Genomic DNA, 17,319 nt, shown 5'->3' on the forward strand with positions numbered 1-17,319 from the left:
TAGGGTCCACTGCCAGTTGCTCACGTTGTTTGCGAGAGGGATCGAAGAGCAGCCGGTATTTGAGGACCCGTACACTCACTGTGCAATATAGATCTTCATGAATTCACTCCAGCTGGCACATGAAGGATTGAGATTCTTTGAATGGAAGAGTCACCTTCAGCTCAGCACAATGTCACGCTGTTTCCTATGCTGTTATATCTAGATAATCCTCGTGAAGATGCTTTGGAAACACAGATCTGGAGTCAGCAGCATCTTTATACAGGCTGTATTAGAATTCTATAAGATAGGATTAGCTGTTTCAGCTAGGCACTAGTATTGCTATTTTTTCATTTCCACCCTTGAAGTCATTGAAGTTGTTGGTGATATCTCTTGCTGTGTGCGACATCTTCTAGTTGTCAGCATTTGTCTTCCACCATGATCAAGCTGGTCTTGAGAGTAGCGTTAATTGAATTCCAAAGTCAAATCCTTGGAACTGTGAACTGTTTTGGTTATGAAAATATTCCTCTTGGTAGCACCTTTGCTGTTTTGTCTATATAGAAAGCACATGAGGTGATCAGCTGATAAAGATAATGGTATACCAAAAAAAAAAAGGTGGTTTGTGTCAAACTTTTTGTTGGTCATTAAAAAAATGAAAATTCTGGCATCATTTACTAAAAAAAAGTTCCAAACAAATTTTGGCAATTTTAAGTTGTTAATCATTGCCAGCATCGTAAAAAAGTTTTTGGTAATTAAAACAAAGCTGAAATAAAATAAAATAAATAGAAGAAAAGTATGGGAATGTAGGAATGTTGCCTTGGCAACTAACTGGAATTAATAGTTTTAGTGCTTACAGTACTTCAACTCAAACTTAAAACTGAAATAAAACAGCTAAATAGAAATATTTTTTTAAATATATATATATATATACTAATAAAAAAAAAAATACTAAAATTAAGGGATTAGTTCACTTTCAAATAAAATTTTCCTGATAATTTACTTACCCCCATGTCATCCAAGATGTTCATGTCTTTTTTTCAGTCGTTTTGGCCGTTAATTTACACAATGGGTTGAAAACAGGTTTCAAAGTGCAAAGTCTATAGTCGCGTTGTGTTTCTTTACAAAGTGACATCGCCAACTACTGGCCTGGCATGAATAATGCAGCATTTTTAGTCGTTTTCACAGATCCGTGTTACCGGATATTGTTTGATCATCGTCTGTACTTGAAACTTTTCAAAAAACACAAAGAAAAAACGTTTCAGTTTTTAGTATATCGTTGTCGTGTAAACATTCCCTACAAATAAAAGCTAAAACTCCTAAATAATTGTATATAACTAAAAGTATATTATGAAATAACTTTGATCATTTAGGTACAAACTTGTCCTCCTTACATGACAACCAATGGCTTGTATTTTGGGAAGACATTCTGCTTTTTTGTGTTTTACTAAACAACATAGAGGTTTGGAACAACATGGGATGGCAGAATTTTCTGTTTTTGATGAACTATTACATTTTTTAAATTTTAGCATGAAGTAACATCTATGATGTAGACAGTGTAGCCTACATCAAATAAATTTTTTTGCATATGATTAGTAACATCCTGTTATTTCTTTAAAGGCAACTTTTACTGTTATTATACAAATAGTATGTCGAATCAGTATGAATCCGCTTCCCAAAAAACACACCTCTTAGATATCTGACCGATTCTAATTCTAATTCCCCACTCTTACCACAGTCAGTTTTGTTTTCCAGACATTTCATGCATCTAAATGTAGCAATGGTGAGCTAGACTACAAGAGTTGACAGCCATTTAACTGCAGGGTCAGTGTATGTACAGCTGTTCATCAGACAGAATGTAAAGGAAAATACTCTTCTCTGCGCTGTCTTCCTTGGTTGCACCCCCCACATAGAGAATATTTCCTCCCTTTATAATGAATGTTGTGTCTGTGTTTCTTATGTCGACATCATATTTCTTCTGAAAGATCTTATTGTTCTTGCAGTATCAAAGGATGAAGGAGTTTATGATAGACAGAAAAATTGCTTTTCGCTGTAGTGCATGTCAGCTGCTTTAATATGCATTTTTTTTTAAAAGCTGTACTAGTGATTGAGAGCATTGATTTCCCATGATGCATCTGTCGAGGCTACACAAGTTCTGTAGCCATTACAAACAAAACAAAGTTCATGTCCTTCATATATGGTGGAAATAAGCTTCCATACAATCTTCCAGTCTAAGGAAAAAAAAATCATGCTTTGGCAAATCATATGAAAGTTGAAATTATGAGATAAAACCTCATAATTATGATTTTTTTTTATGTCATAATTGACTTTTTATCTCTTAATTTTTCTTGTGTCATAATTATGACCTTATTGCCACTTTTTATGTTATAATTTTGACTTTATCTGGTTATTATGACTTAGTATCTCATGGTATTTTTACTTTTTATGCCATAATTAGGATTTACCAAAGCATTTTGTTTTTCTTAAAAAGATTTTAAAAAGAAAATTGAGAAATTATATATTTCATTTTTTTTTTAATTTTTTTTTTATTTATTATTGTGAAAAATGACCCAGACATTTCTTGACAGTTTTGATGAGATTCACCCATATTTACTAAATGAAGACCATGGGAATGATGTCCCTGTATGTGACCAGGCAATTCTAGAGCCTCTTCTGTTATGAATTATGAACTGTGGCTTGTATAATTTTGTGTGTGAACAGTATTTGTGTCGTGTGTAGTATTAGCCTTGTGTCAAAGCTTGTGTATTTGACACCTACTCCTATTTGACAGCCCACTTCAGACCTAATCAAACCCAGTACATGCTGTGTATGCACATGATGGGCCAACAACTTGCCCTACTGATCCAAAGATATCAATCACAACCCATTTTAATCACTTGAATGTGGCCACATTTTTGATTTGCATCGCCCTGGTGGCTGCTGGTCATTTATGGCCCATGACAGGTGACTGTATAATGTACTGCAATGGTTGTCCAGTACTGTGTGTATGTTTCCAGCTGAAAGCAGGACCTGACCTTATGCAGTCAAGCACTTGTCAAGATTCAGTAATGACTGAGAATGAAGTCATCTTGCAGGACTCGAGATGACATGTAAGACCTGATGTTTAATTTGATGTGTTGAATGAAAAGCAAAGAAAATAAAGTTGGTTAAACAACCTTTAATGTTCTGAGTGGTCAGTTTTGATTATATTCATACCAAAGTGAATCATAAGATGAAACTCACAAACATGGCCAATACGTATTTAATTGCAAAATAAAATGAAGTACAATAATCTTTTTTGAGGACCATTTGCATGGATTGTTTTCATGATGATTCCATTTTCATTACAAGAAAAAAAGCAGAAATAACATATTTAAATTGTAGATTTAAGTTCAACGCAACATGTGCTGTACTAAATTTTATTGGTGCTGGATCATCTCTTGCAGAGATTGCCATGTAAAGGAGAATTGGGGAAAAAAGAAGAGAATATGCATGCCTAGAAGATTGAAATTTGGTATTTGTAAAGTAAGTGATTTTTAGTCACTGGTTTTAATTCAGGACCATGATTTTAGATTATCCAATATGGTACCACAATTGAAATCAAATATTTAGATCAGGGGTGTCCAGTCCTGTATGTTTTGTTCCTGTATGGTTTCATATTCTTTATTCTTGGCAGGTAATCTTTTGTAGTACAAAACACATTTTAGTTGGTACAACCATGTTTATCCATGGGCATGTCACGTCTGCATCCACCTAATTTAACTACCTTTTAACAGGTGACAGATGTATTTGTGCCAAAACACCATAGATTACCATAAAATACCATATTATTTGCATCAAGAATTGTTTTTCCCTGCTGCGCACATCCCTGTCTAAACACACCTGTGCCCCATTTTTTGGGTCAGGAGCCAAGAGATTGCCCTGCCTTCAAAACTCACGCCATCGTTTGAGCATCAGAGATGTTATGTTTGCCTTAACAACTCATAAATAGCCAACAAAAATTTCCAGGAAGATGTGAAGTCTGAATTACGACATCAAGTGTGTTGAAATTACTTTAGAAAATCACCATGGGGGGGGGGGGGTGGGATGATACATTTCAACAAATTTGGCCATTACACCATATTTTCCTCCCCAACTCAAAGAACCCAATCGTAACTCAGAGTGCTGTAGTGAATGCGTATTTTTGTAGGCTGTTCAAGAAGTTAGCATCACTGGCTCCCTTGACAAAAACCCAATTGGATTTTTCCTTTGGCTTTTGTATTATTGCAGTTCATCATGATAATGTTCACAAATGAACAACTTTTACAAATTTTAAAGTCTAAATACTATTGGCAGAAGTAAAAAGCTAAAGGTAGGCTGTAAAGGAACTATACTGTGGTCGCATGACTTCAACGTATGCTTCTAACAACAATTTGAGTCATTAGTGTCTATTTACACTAAGTGCAAATAGCGTCCCTTTTTGGCAAACGCTATTTACACTAGCTCCGCCCACCAATGTCTGGTTGGGCCAGTTAAGTTTTAAAAAAGACAGAATTCAACATCTTCAGTGGCAGTGTAGTAGCTAATAAGGCTCACAGATCTAGCTTTTAATGCAATCAATGTGGGTTCGAATCCGCCTTTTGCAGAGTTCGCATTTATTTTCAATAAAAATTCAAATAATGTTCTAAAAGTGGAAATAAACTGAATAAATGTTTAATAATATTAAAAGTGTTTATTGGGTAGGGTTAGAGGAAGGTGTAGGGAGGGTTTTTATTTTCTCCATAAGGCTAAATTTACTATTTAGCCTACTCTTATTGCAAAGAACTGATACTTTTACATGGTGTACATAGAATCTATCACTATTTTCACGTAGTGTAAATAGCATATCGCTAAGAAAATGCTTCTATTGTCACTTAGTGTAAATTGCTGCTGCCTTTAATAAAACCTTTTCCCTGAAAGTTTGAGTTAGAATGGTTTGCGAGAGGGCGAGTATAAACACAATGAGGCTGTAAAACTGGACAGTGAGTAGACAAGTTTATTTTTGTTTATTTATTTATTTAATTTTTTTTGCTGTGATTGTAATTTCTGTAGTCCCATACCGCCTTTTTCAAGATGAGTATTAAAAAAATCACAAGTGGGGTATTACTAATGTATTTTATGTTGTAGAATAAAATGTGAAAATATCTTGAGCTTGTGTTTACCTCAGACCTTCTGTCAGGCATTTATCCAAAAGCCTATTCAAAAAACAAACAAACAAAAACACATTGACAATGGATCGATGGAACCTGTAGTGCTTTTGACCTACAAAAATATGTCATCCCTGCAGAACTCTATAGAGTGCAACAGTAAGTCAAAAAAAAACCCTATTCATTTTCTCCATAGAGACTTATATAACTTATAAACCTTTAAAGACAGACCTTCTGTGAGCTACAACGTTATTAACCTATGGTGTTATGCATTTGATGAAACTATTCTTTCGCACTATTTCAACTTATTTTTAAAATAATCATATTTAACAAAATAAAAAATAAATAAATTAAATAAAAAAATACTGTCAGGGAGCTGGTTGGGTTGGTTCATGCCTTGTAAGATTAGGCTATTAAAAAATCCCCATGGGAAAAATCCCATGAAAAACGTACTTTCGAAACCAATGACATGGTGGTGACATTCATGTGCATTCATATCATAAATATGATCTTTCCGACAAGACTTGAATGCACAATCACTATGTTTTGAAAGTGTTTACATTATTTGGGCGAATCAACATTCAAACGGCTATGAATATTTGCATATTGAAGTATTTCATCATAAAATTACACACTTCACCTCTACAAAACACCTACATCCTACATTTGTAAAAGTACAAAAGACATCTGATCTCTCAGCTCCAGGGGAGGCAGAAACTGTCAAGAGCTGTTATTATGAATCCACTACATGAAATCTACTCATGTTTCAGTGTTATTCTTAAGAGCTTTTAATAATACAGAGCCTGACAAATGTCATTGGCTAAAAAAAAATGACGAATGGGGCGTCTCTACCTTTAACAGGCTTATTACATAAAAATGACTGCGGGGGAGAAATAACTTGTTCCCTCCAGTGAGATGGAGGGATATTTAGCTCTTCGTTTTGCTCACAGTTTCGATACGGTCCATACATTTATGCTGCTATCTGGACCGGCATGGCAATGAAGCCGGGTAATTTTCTCATCTCTCGTCCACAAAGTAAATTCCATTTCCTTTCCTCCTCTCTGTAGCTTCTCCACGTCTTTATTGATTTATTCTGCGGGTTGCACCCCATCGAGACAGACCGTCTCATTCAGTGACTCTTCCCTGGAGACATTACAAAGACAAACAAACAGCTGTCTGCAGGCTCTCAAACCACTGTTTGGAGACAGCTCATTGTGAGGGTGATAACATCTGCGACTTGACGCACGTTTAAAACGCTCCTCCTTTAAATAACTCAGCTGAGATTGGATGGACTCTGTCTGGCCTTGCTGCAGAAATCACACCTGAGCCCCAGACACCAACTTGTCTGTTTTCAGCCTCACGATTGCGTTTAAGGCTGCATACACATACTATGCACTAAAAGTATGTACTTCACTGGTGATGGGAAAGTACCTGTTGTATGTAGTAAGACACTACATGTCATTACATTGAGCTCTGATTTCTGAAACATTCCAGATTTAGGGTGCGTTCACACTTGTAGTTTGGTTCGTTTGGTTCATTTGGTCTGGACCAAAAAAGAAAAAAAAATGTAGTCCTGGTCCGATTAGCGTTCAGATTGGCAATTTTATCACCGAACCTAAAGGCATAAGGATATATTCACAACCCGATTGGTCGGATTTTATGACGTATTGCCTATTTTGAGACGGAATTTACAGAACATCCAAAACAATGCTGTGTGCTGAGGTAAATGCGCTTGTTGTGTGAGCGTAGCCTGCATGTGATGGTATTTTGGCCAGCTGGGAACTCGTGAAGATCTTATAAAATGTGTAAAAGAAGTGGAAACAGCGGCTGGAATCCATCCGTCACACACAAACAATCTACTGTGAGGAGACGCGCGTCTGATGCCTGTCATGGGCAAACTCGTGACTATGACGAGAGAAAACTGATACGCACTAGGATTCTGTCCTTTTTAAGTGTCTCATCTATTTGTTTTTGGTTCGTTTACATGTATTTGGTCTGTGTTGCGTTCATATATCATTCGAACCGCACCAGAGCTCGTTTGGAAGTGGACTAAGACCCATCTTTTCAGCAGTCTCGGTCCGCTTGTTTGGTGCACACCAGGGTTCACACGTTCAAATGAACCGCACTAACAGAGCAATCGCACCAGGGTTCATTTTAATCGAACCAAACATGACAAGTGTAAATGGACAGTTCACCCAAAAATGAAAATTTGATGTTTATCAGCTTACCCACAGGGCATCCACGATGTAGGTGACTTTGTTTCTTCAGTAGAACACAAATGACGATTTTTAACTCCAACCGCTGCTGTCCGTCAAATAAGGCATGTCAAGGGCAACACCATCTATAAGAGTCAAAAAAACACCACAGACAAATCCAAATTAAACCCTGCGGCTCGTGATGACACATTGATCTCCTAAGACACGAAACGATCGGTTTGTGCGAGAAACTGAACAGTATTTATATCATTTTTTACTTCTAAAACACCATCATGTCCAACTGCCCTTCACATATGTTCTGATGATGGAAGTGATCTCTCATGCTTTGCCGTTGTCAGAGCACGATCAGACCTCACTAACTGGATGCGCAACGCAGTTGGACATAGTGGTGCTTTAGAGGTAAAAAATGATATAAATACTGTACGGTTTCTCACACAAACTGATCATTTTGTGTCTTAGGACATCAATGTGTCGTCATGAGCCGCAGGGTTTAATTTGGATTTGTCTGTGCATGTTTTTTTTACATTTTTGTCTGTGCATGTTTTTTTTGTTTTTTTTTGACATTTTAAAAAGGCAAAAATGCAAGTAATTTACAATGGAAGTAAATGGGGACAATTTTCAGAGCATTTAAAAGTAGAAATGTAAAACAATTTTATTAATTGCATTAATTTTTGCACATTTGCACACACACACACACGTTTCCATGTTTTATAGGGACTTTTAATAGACTAAAGCAATAAGCCCCAAGAAGCCGTGGTTTACAGTGAATTTATAACAGCTAAGGGGCGCTGTTAGAAAACCCCTTAGCTGTAATAAATTCACTGTAAACCACGGCTTCACTGGGCTTATTGCTTTTATAAAATGGTTACCACACAATACAAATATTAAAGCCAAAAAATATGTATCAATAACTTTCATTAAGTAAAATCATTAAAAACCTTCCTTCCGCTGGAAAAAAAATAGTTCCTGACTGTGACCAGCAACAGAAGTTACATTTATTACGCCATTAGATGGAGGCAAAGATTGTCTTTAATGAGCGAGTCATTCAGTCACAAAGACTTTTATATTGAAACTTGTTTTGAACACGAACAAGACGCAAATAACTAATGCTTTGACTAGCTATGTCAGTGTCAGCAGGGCATGGGAAATCCCATTAAATGTTAAAAGGACAAGATCACAGAGGACATTCAAATAGACTTTTTTTATTATGAACATACTGACCTGAAGGAAAATGCTAAATCTGAATGCAGGTAAAACACTCTGTCATCTTTTTCACAATACATTTCTTGCTGGGAACGTCCACTCCTATGAAGCACCTCAAATCACGTAATTGTGCCGGTCTCACTATGATGTCACTACGATGCATTAAAGGTGCTCTAAGTTATGTCACGCGTTTTTACGACAAAACATTTTTTGGCACATACAGCAAACATCTCCTCACTATCTGCTAGCTGCCTGTCCCCTGAACACACTGTAAAAAAAAAACGCAGTCTCTGTAGTCGCCACAAGCTCCGAAAACGGCAATAAAAACAAACTGGTGCAGCCTGGACCACAAAACATAATAAACATGCTCCAGTCAATAACTGACAAGAATGAATTTAAATGCGCATTCATGACTGTTTCAGGAAGCACGGAGGGGAGGGGGAGGGAGGGTCTAGCTAGCCTCTGTTTTGTTTGACAACACTTCGAATGCCAACAGAAAGTTACTCCGCCCAGGATCGCTTAGAGCACCTTTAAGCTTCAATGAAAAAAATCAATAGAGAACAAACATATTTTTACGTTGCTAAGAGTGGTTGCTAAGAGAGACGCAGCGATACTTATGTAATGCTGTCAGTTTTCGGGAATTTTACAATGGCTTTGAACGTGGCTCAACCAATCAGAATCAAGGGCCGGAACTATCCGTTTTATAAAATTATTTTTATGCTGTACAAACTGTATATTCTATCCCCTAACACTAAACCTACCCTTCAGAAAACTGTCTGCATTTTTACATTTTAAAATACATCACTTAGTATGATTGATTTCCTCACGTGGACTAAATATGTTTTTGTCCCCACAATGTAAGTAATACTTAAACCACACACACACCCGATTCCAAAAAAGTTGGGACACTGTATAAATTGTGAATAAAAAAGGAATGCAATAATTTACAAATCTCATAAACTTATATTTTATTCACAATAGAATATAGATAGCATATCAAATGTTGAAAGTGAGACATTTTGAAATCTCATGCCAAATATTGGCTCATTTTGGATTTCATGAGAGCTACACAGGTAGGTAGCAATAGTAGACTGGAAAAGTTAAATGTACAGTACGTATAAGGAACAGCTGGAGGACTAATTTGCAACTTATCAAAAGAGTTTGAAGTTATCATCATCTACAGTGCATAATATCATCCAAAGATTCAGAGAATCTGGAACAATCTCTGTGCGTAAGGGTCAAGGCCGGAAAACCATACTGGATGCCCGTGATCCTCGGGCCCTTAGACGGCACTGCATCACATACAGGAATGCTACTGTAATGGAAACATTCCACTGTGCCATTCGCCGTTGCCGGCTAAAACTCTATAGGTCAAAAAAGAAGCCATGTCTAAACATGATCCAGAAGCGCAGGCGTTTTCTCTGGGCCAAGGCTCTTTTAAAATGGACTGTGGCAAAGTGGAAAACTGTTCTGTGGTCAGACGGATCAAAATTTGAAGTTCTTTTTGGAAAACTGGGATGCCATGTCATCCGGACTAAAGAGGACAAGGACAACCCAAGTTGTTATCAGCACTCAGTTCAGAAGCCTGCATCTCTGATGGTATGGGGTTGCATGAGTGCGTGTGGCATGGGCAGCTTACACATCTGAAAAGGCACCATCAATGCTGAAAGGTATATCCAAGTTCTAGAACAACATTTGCTCCCATCCAGATGTCACCTCTTTCAGGGAAGACCTTGCATTTTCCAACATGACAATGCCAGACCACATACTGCATCAATTACAACATCATGGTTGCATAGGAGGAGGATCCGGGTACTGAAATGGCCAGCCTGCAGTCCAGATTTTCCACCCTTAGAAAACATTTGGCGCATCATAAAGAGGAAGATGCGACAAAGAAGACCTAAGACAGTTGAGCAACTAGAAGCCTGTATTAGACAAGAATGGGACAACATTCCTAATCCTAAACTTGATCAACTTGTCTCCTCAGTCCCCAGACGTTTGCAGACTGTTATAAAAAGAAGAGGGGATGCCACACAGTGGTAAACATGGCCTTGTCCCAACTTTTTTGAGATCTGTTGATGCCATGAAATTTAAAATCTATTTATTTTTCCCTTAAAATGATACATTTTCTCAGTTTAAACATTTGATATGTCATCTATGTTGTATTCTGAATAAAATATTGAAATTTGAAACTTTCACATCATTGCATTCTGTTTTTATTCACAATTTGTACAGTGTCCCAACTTTTTTTGGAATTGGGTTTGTATAATAAACATTTTCTAACCATTAACCATACAGTCTGAACAAACCAATTTCGCAAGAAAGAGAAATGTTCTCCAAGAGTGTGCATTTATGATGCAATGGTATGAAAAGGAAACATTCATAAGAAGCTTATTTAAACAAAACAGAGACCTTTTCAATAAAAGGCTAAAGATGATGTGTTAAAATGTGTAAATGCAGCCTTTATAGTCTTGAAAGATCAATTGAGCACAAACAAACTCAAACTCAATGGAGACAAAGCACCAAAGGAATCCCATATGGAAAACACAATAAAGACCTTGAATATTATTCAGTGACCACACAATTGTCTCTCAGGGCCTGCTCTAACTTTTAAAACATCTTATTTGAGATTAGGATTAGAGCTGAATGCAATAAATATGCAAATTGTATTTTCCAGGTGTTATTGATCACCAGTCCTTTGTGTGTTAAGAGAGGTCATGATGCAGCGGAGAGAAAGAGAAGGGCTGGAGGATGTAATGTACACCTACATCATTAAGCCCTTCACACTTCCTGTCATCATGAGCGATTCATTGAGACAACACTGCAAACGGCCTCAAATTCACAGTTTAATTGAGCACACAGTAATAACAGTAAAACTATCTTCAGTTGGCACATGAAAAGCAATGGAGACCATAGAGCTAATGATCTAAAACCAGGACAATATCATAAGGGACATTTAGGGAGCACTGCTTAATGTCCCATGAGCCTTCATTGTTTTTTTATTATTTCAACAAAATCATGATTTTTCTAGACCACTACTTCATGGTGTAACAAATCAAAGCTCGCTTTTGGTTGCTGCAGAACGTTTTCTATTAGATGTATCCTCATATGCCTGAATGTCAAACATCATATGTAGTATAAAATTGCTGTGTGGTTCTTAGTGTTTTTGCACATTACTATGCAGTTGCTAGAGTCTTCTTGGTGGTTACAAAGTTGTTCAGTGTCGTTACAGGCTGTTGCTTTGGTATTTTGAGTGGTTTTTAGCACATTTCTATGCAGTTGCTAGGGTGTCCTGTTGGTTGACATGGTGTTGCTAAGGTGTTTTGAGTGTTTTTTAGCACATTGCTAATGTATGCAGTTGCTAGGGTGTCCTGTTGGTTGCCCAGGTGTTGCTAGGGTATTTTGAGTGGTTTATAGCACATTTCTAATGTATGCAGTTGCTAGGATGTTCTGCTGGTTGTCAGGGTGTTACTAAGGTGTTATGGGTGGTTTATAGCACATTGCTAATGTATGCAGTTGCTAGGATGTTCTGCTGGTTGCCAGGGTGTTGCTAAGGTGTTTTGAGCATTTTTAGCACATTGCTAATGTATGCAGTTGCTAGGATGTTCTGCTGGTTGCCAGGGTGTTGTAACCTAATGTGTTTTGAGTGGTTCTTAGCACATTGTTATGCTGTTGCTATGTTTTGCTGGTTCCCAGGGTGTTGTAACTTAATGTGTTCTAAATGGTTTTTATTACATTGCTGTGTGACAAAACTAAAAATAACCCTACATATGAGCATTGAGCAATAGTTATAGCTTGCCGTGATGCTTATTTTAGCAAAAAAAAAAAAAACATTAATTAACTGCACTATGAGTGCATAAAGAGCAAAAATAAATAATTATTTTAAAAAACAGGCTGTTAAAGCAGAAAAGGTGATTGAATGTCAAACAGCTGCCTTTATGAGTGTGAAATACCATTTCTGTCCAATTCAAGCAGAGAGCGAAAGCTAGACTTTGATTCTCTGAAAGGTATTGAATCTCTATTGGTGCTGACAGGCTGTTGTTAAGGTATTTTGAGTGTTTTTGAGCACATGTCTGTGTAGTTGCTCGGGTGTTCTGGTGGTTGCCAGGCTGCTTCTAAGGTGTTGCTAAGGTATTTTGAGTGGTTTTTAGCACACTACTATGCCATAGCTAGGATGTTCTGCTTGTTGTCAGTGTGTTTCTATGGTGTTCTGGTGTTTCTATGCAGTTTCTAGGGTGTTCTGGCAGTTGCCTTGGTGCTGCTGTGTGGTTGTTAAGGTGTTTTGAGTAGTTTTTAAAACATTGGCTCTGAGTAGTTTTCTAGGAGTTCTGTTAGTTGCCATGGTGTTGCTACAGTTTTTTGAGTTGTTCTTAGCACACTGCTTTGCTGTTGCCAGGATGTTCTGTTGGTTGTCAAGGTGTTACTAAAGGATTTTGAGTGGTTCGTAGCACATTGGTATGCAGTTGCTAGGATATTCTTCTGGTTGTCAAGGTGTTGATAAGGTATTTTGAGCGTTTTTTAACAAATTGCTATGCAGTTACTAGAGGGTTCTTACTGGTTGCCAGAATCTTGCTAAGTTGTTTTGAGTGTTGTTGTTGGTTTTGTTTTGTTTTTTTGTTTTTGTTTTTGCACACTGCTATGCAGCTGCCAGGATGTTCTGCTGGTTGTCATGGTGTTGCTAAGGTATTTTGAGTGGTTCGTAGCACATTTGCAACTGTAATGCAGTTGCCAGAATTTTTGCTGGTTGCCAAGGTGTACCAAAGTTGTGGTTTTTATCACATTGTTGTGTGGTTTAACACACTGCTATAGTGTTTTGTGTGGTTGCTTTTTGAGTGCAGTTTAGTATGTTGCTACAGCATGTGGTTGCTGGTACATTGCTGTTTAGTTGCTAAGGTGTTTTGAATGTAGCGTGTTGCTATGCAGTTGGTTCGTGATTTTGGGCATTGCAGGTGGTTAATAAGGTGTTCTCGTGGTTGCTTACTGGCCCAGGTCACAACCTTAGGTGAAAAGTTACGTGACTAAAATAATCCTACGTATGAGCATTGAGCAATAGTTATAACTTGCTTTATCCAACACCACTAATTGATTGCACTTTAAGTGCATAAACAGTAAAAATAAATAATTATTTTTAAAATAAACAGACTTTTAAAGCAGAAAAGATGAATGAAGTCTTTCCGAGTGTGAAATACCAACAACAATAGCCTATTCCATTCTTGCTTTTTTTTTAATTTGAAAAAGACAAAGTTAGGAAGCTTTGTGCTTTTTCTCTGTCCAATTCAAGCAGAGAGCGAAAATTGGACTTTGTTTTCCCTGAAAGTTATTGCATCCCTAATGGTGCTTAAAGTAATTACACTTTGTAATGTTTCTCTTTTCTTTCCTTCAGCGGGCCCCATCAGTGTGTGTGCCACAGCTCTCTGCTAAATGATGCCATTAACCATATTGCATTTGTTGCCTCTCTGGCTACCCAAATGAGTTTCAGTTCACTGAGAGTTTAATTGACTGAAAACAAGGTTTACTTAAAATTACAGTGGTTAGACCAACTTCCTCGACAATGTAAAGAATGTGTTTTGAGTCACACACTTAGTTTCGAAATAAACACCATCTGTAAGTGTCTGTTTTACGAGTCAGCACATTTCAGCTTCAGCATATTACGTACTGTTTATTGACCTGGCCAAACATGTTACAATGCTAAGCTAATGCTAAGCTATCATAAATCAAGTGCCTGATTCTTTTTTGGAGTGTGCTTATAAACATTAAAAGCATTTAGATTTTTCCCAACACAATCTTAATTCATAACTATTTTAAGTTTTGGTGAATTGGTCGTTAATTCATATGAATTCGCACCATTTGTGTGAATCTCATTTGTGTGTTTTCGTATGATTTGCTTACACTCCAGTGACTTTCACATTGTACTTGTCGAAATCACAACCTTGTAAAATAGCTAAGGATAGTCATTAGTGAAATGTCTGGGACTTTTGGTGACATCAGCCAATAAGGTTTGGATTTTTTTTTTATTATTATTATTATTTTATATATTTTTATATATATATATATATATATATATATATATATATATATAGTTATCAACATATTGGTGTGCATGTAAACAGGTTCAAGGTGAATGGGAAAGTTAATGGATAACTTTCTCTACATACTTTAGACCTTTTCCATTGTCTGACAGTCAGGAGATGTTGTCTTGTGTGATTATTTACAGACAAAAGAAAATAGTCACACAGTTTTCAGATTCAGGTGTCTTTTTAGAGAACGTTGCGTTGCTTATTTTTCATGTTTTCATTAGAGATTATCATTATCATATTTTCATTATTTATCCACTATACTGAAGATAGCTTTTTGAAGGATATTGGTTTACTTCTGCCCTTTTTTACCTAACTGAGACTTAAGTGTTTGTAGGCATTTAAGAGGCTGTTGTGTTGACTGTGATTTATTGCAATATTGATGTGTTTTGATTTTAGAAAATAAACATATCATTGCTCTCTTCACAAATCAACAGTTTCCTGATTTTCACTGGTATGTCTCTTTGGTGTTGAGGACTAGAGAATCTTTGAGCCTTACTCATTTGAGCATTACTCACAATACTTATATGTAAGTACTGTTCAAATCAGATACTCTAAGACTTTTACTTAAGTTGAATTGGTGACTTCTAACATGTAATGGAGTAATTTTGCTGTAAGGTATTTGTACTTTTACTCAAGTATGGTTTTCAGGTACTCTTTACACCTCTGTGATTAACAAAGTACTGTCACAATCACAAGCTGGTGTGCCCAGGACAACCACCAGAGGGCACTCCTCCCCTGATCATTGCCATTCAGTCATGGACTTCATTCCCCACAATCTTTTGCCTGTACACATTATCTTTTCATTCAGCACACCTGTGGATTGTTATCGTGATTAATCCGGCTTATTTAAGTGGTGTCTTTCCATGCATTCTTTAGGGTAGGGATGGACAACTCCGGTCCTGGAGGGCCAGTGTCCTGCAGAGTTTATCTCCATCCCTGATAAAAACTCACTTGCCTATAACTTTCTACTAATCCTAAAGATCTTGATTAGCTGGTTCAGGTGTGTTTGATTAGGGTTGGAGCTAAACTCTGCTGGATACTGGCCCTCCAGGACCGGAGTTGTCCATCCCTGCTTTAGGGCTTTTCACACTTAGTTACCTAAGTTACCTATGACCCTTGGTCATCCTATACCCAGGGTAAACGGAATCCTGGGTTATCTTACTTCACGTTTCACACTGCTCATAATTTACCCGGGGTTAACAATGAATCCTGGGTACTCATAATCTGACGTTGCACATTGAGCTGACATTCACATTGCACATTCCTAAACCCTGGGTTAACGTTCTTATTTCCATATACACGGTGTCAGTGTCATTTATTGAATAAACGCAGCACACAACCTGTTTACATAACCAATCATTCCTATCTGCCCTGATACAACCACAGAGGTCGACCCCAAACTTTCTGCCTCCCTCAACGCGACCAGAGAGGTCATCTCTGAACTCCCTGTTTGCCTCAACATAACCAAAGAGGTCGTTCCCGAACTGTCTGCCTGCCTCATCATGACCAGAGAAGTTGTTCATGAACTTCCAGTAACAATCACAGAGGCCAAACCAGGAAGCTCTCTCATTCCAGTTAAAACCTTGGAGGATGCCTATGTGCTCCCTGCCTGTCCTGTCATGGCCTCTGTGGCCTGTTAACCTCTCTATATTTTGTATTTCAGTCTTGCCTGATTTTACCCTGCCAGTTCAGCCAGATCTGCCCTCGGGGTCCTCTGCTTTGCTGTGGAGATCTTTGGCCCCATCTTATCTACAGTGGTGGTCTTCTGCACCGCTGTGGGGGTCTTGAAGCCTATCTACTCAGCTGTGGTGGTCGTCTACTCTGCGTTAGGGTCTTCAAGCCCGTCTGCACTGGTGTGGTGGTCTTCTGCGCTGCTGTGGTGGTCGTCTGCTCCACCTTGGGTTTCTTCAAGCTCTGCCATGGTGGTCTCCAGCATTGCTGAGGTGGTCTTCAGTCCTTTCTGCTCAACCTGCTCGACCTGCTCCGCCCTGGCTGCCTGCTGAGCCTGCTACAGGCCCTCTTCCACCTCATGGACCTGGCCTTCTATCCCTCCCGCTGTTCCGCCTCCGCTCCGCCTCCCTCCTGGATTTTTCTGACCATTTGAGGAGCATCTGAAAGCTGCTCCTTAAGGGGACTATGATCATGAGCCACCAGAGTGCACTCCTCCCCTGATCATTGTCATGGGCTGTGTCCAAAATGGATTTAATGGATTTAATTCCCCACAGTTCTTTGCCTGTACACAATGTGGTTTCATTCAGCACACCTGTTGATTGTTATCTTGTTTAATCCGGCTTTTTAACGTGGTGTCTTTCCATGCATTGTTTGTGTTGTCTTGCTTGCTTGTTACCACTGTGTGTCTGAGTTCCTGTATTCCTTTCCTGGACTCCGTGTTTTGTTCTTCTGCCTAGTTGTTTGCATTTTACCATGAATTGGATTATCTTGATTGGTTTGTTTGGAACATTGCCTGCTTTTGACTACTCTTTGGATTACCCTTAAATAAAATACTGGATTTGGATCTTCAGCCAAGACTCAGAGCAGTGATTTGTGACAAGTACACCCTTATTTGAACATCATATATCATAAAATTGAATAAAACTGACTGTATTAGGTATTTCTTTTCAGTAAGTACTTACCGTTAAAAAGTATGAGCTATATAGTATGAATGTGTGTAGTATTACTGAAATC

The 17,319-nt window shown here is 37.9% G+C and overlaps 1 protein-coding gene across 2 annotated transcripts in view; it reads left to right on the forward strand.

Moving 5' to 3' along the window:
• The window catches only part of cerk (ceramide kinase), a 55,463-nt gene extending 38,653 nt beyond the window's left edge, over positions 1 to 16,810 (forward strand). Inside the window, exons 13-15 of one of the 2 annotated variants that reach the window (XR_010895726.1) lie at positions 4 to 3,083; positions 3,420 to 3,498; positions 16,298 to 16,810. Coding sequence is in view for 1 of the 2 variants with exons in the window: in XM_067392386.1 (XP_067248487.1) it covers positions 4 to 91 (88 nt within the window). In the remaining variant the exon portion in view is untranslated. Of the gene's footprint in view, positions 1 to 3; positions 3,141 to 3,419; positions 3,499 to 16,297 lie in introns of those variants that run through there. The other variant, XM_067392386.1, reaches the window with a different exon arrangement.
• The last annotated feature ends 509 nt before the right edge of the window (positions 16,811 to 17,319 follow it).

The sequence above is a fragment of the Chanodichthys erythropterus genome, chromosome 8 (assembly GCF_024489055.1).
Source record: "Chanodichthys erythropterus isolate Z2021 chromosome 8, ASM2448905v1, whole genome shotgun sequence".
NCBI classification, from domain to species: Eukaryota; Metazoa; Chordata; class Actinopteri; order Cypriniformes; family Xenocyprididae; genus Chanodichthys; species Chanodichthys erythropterus.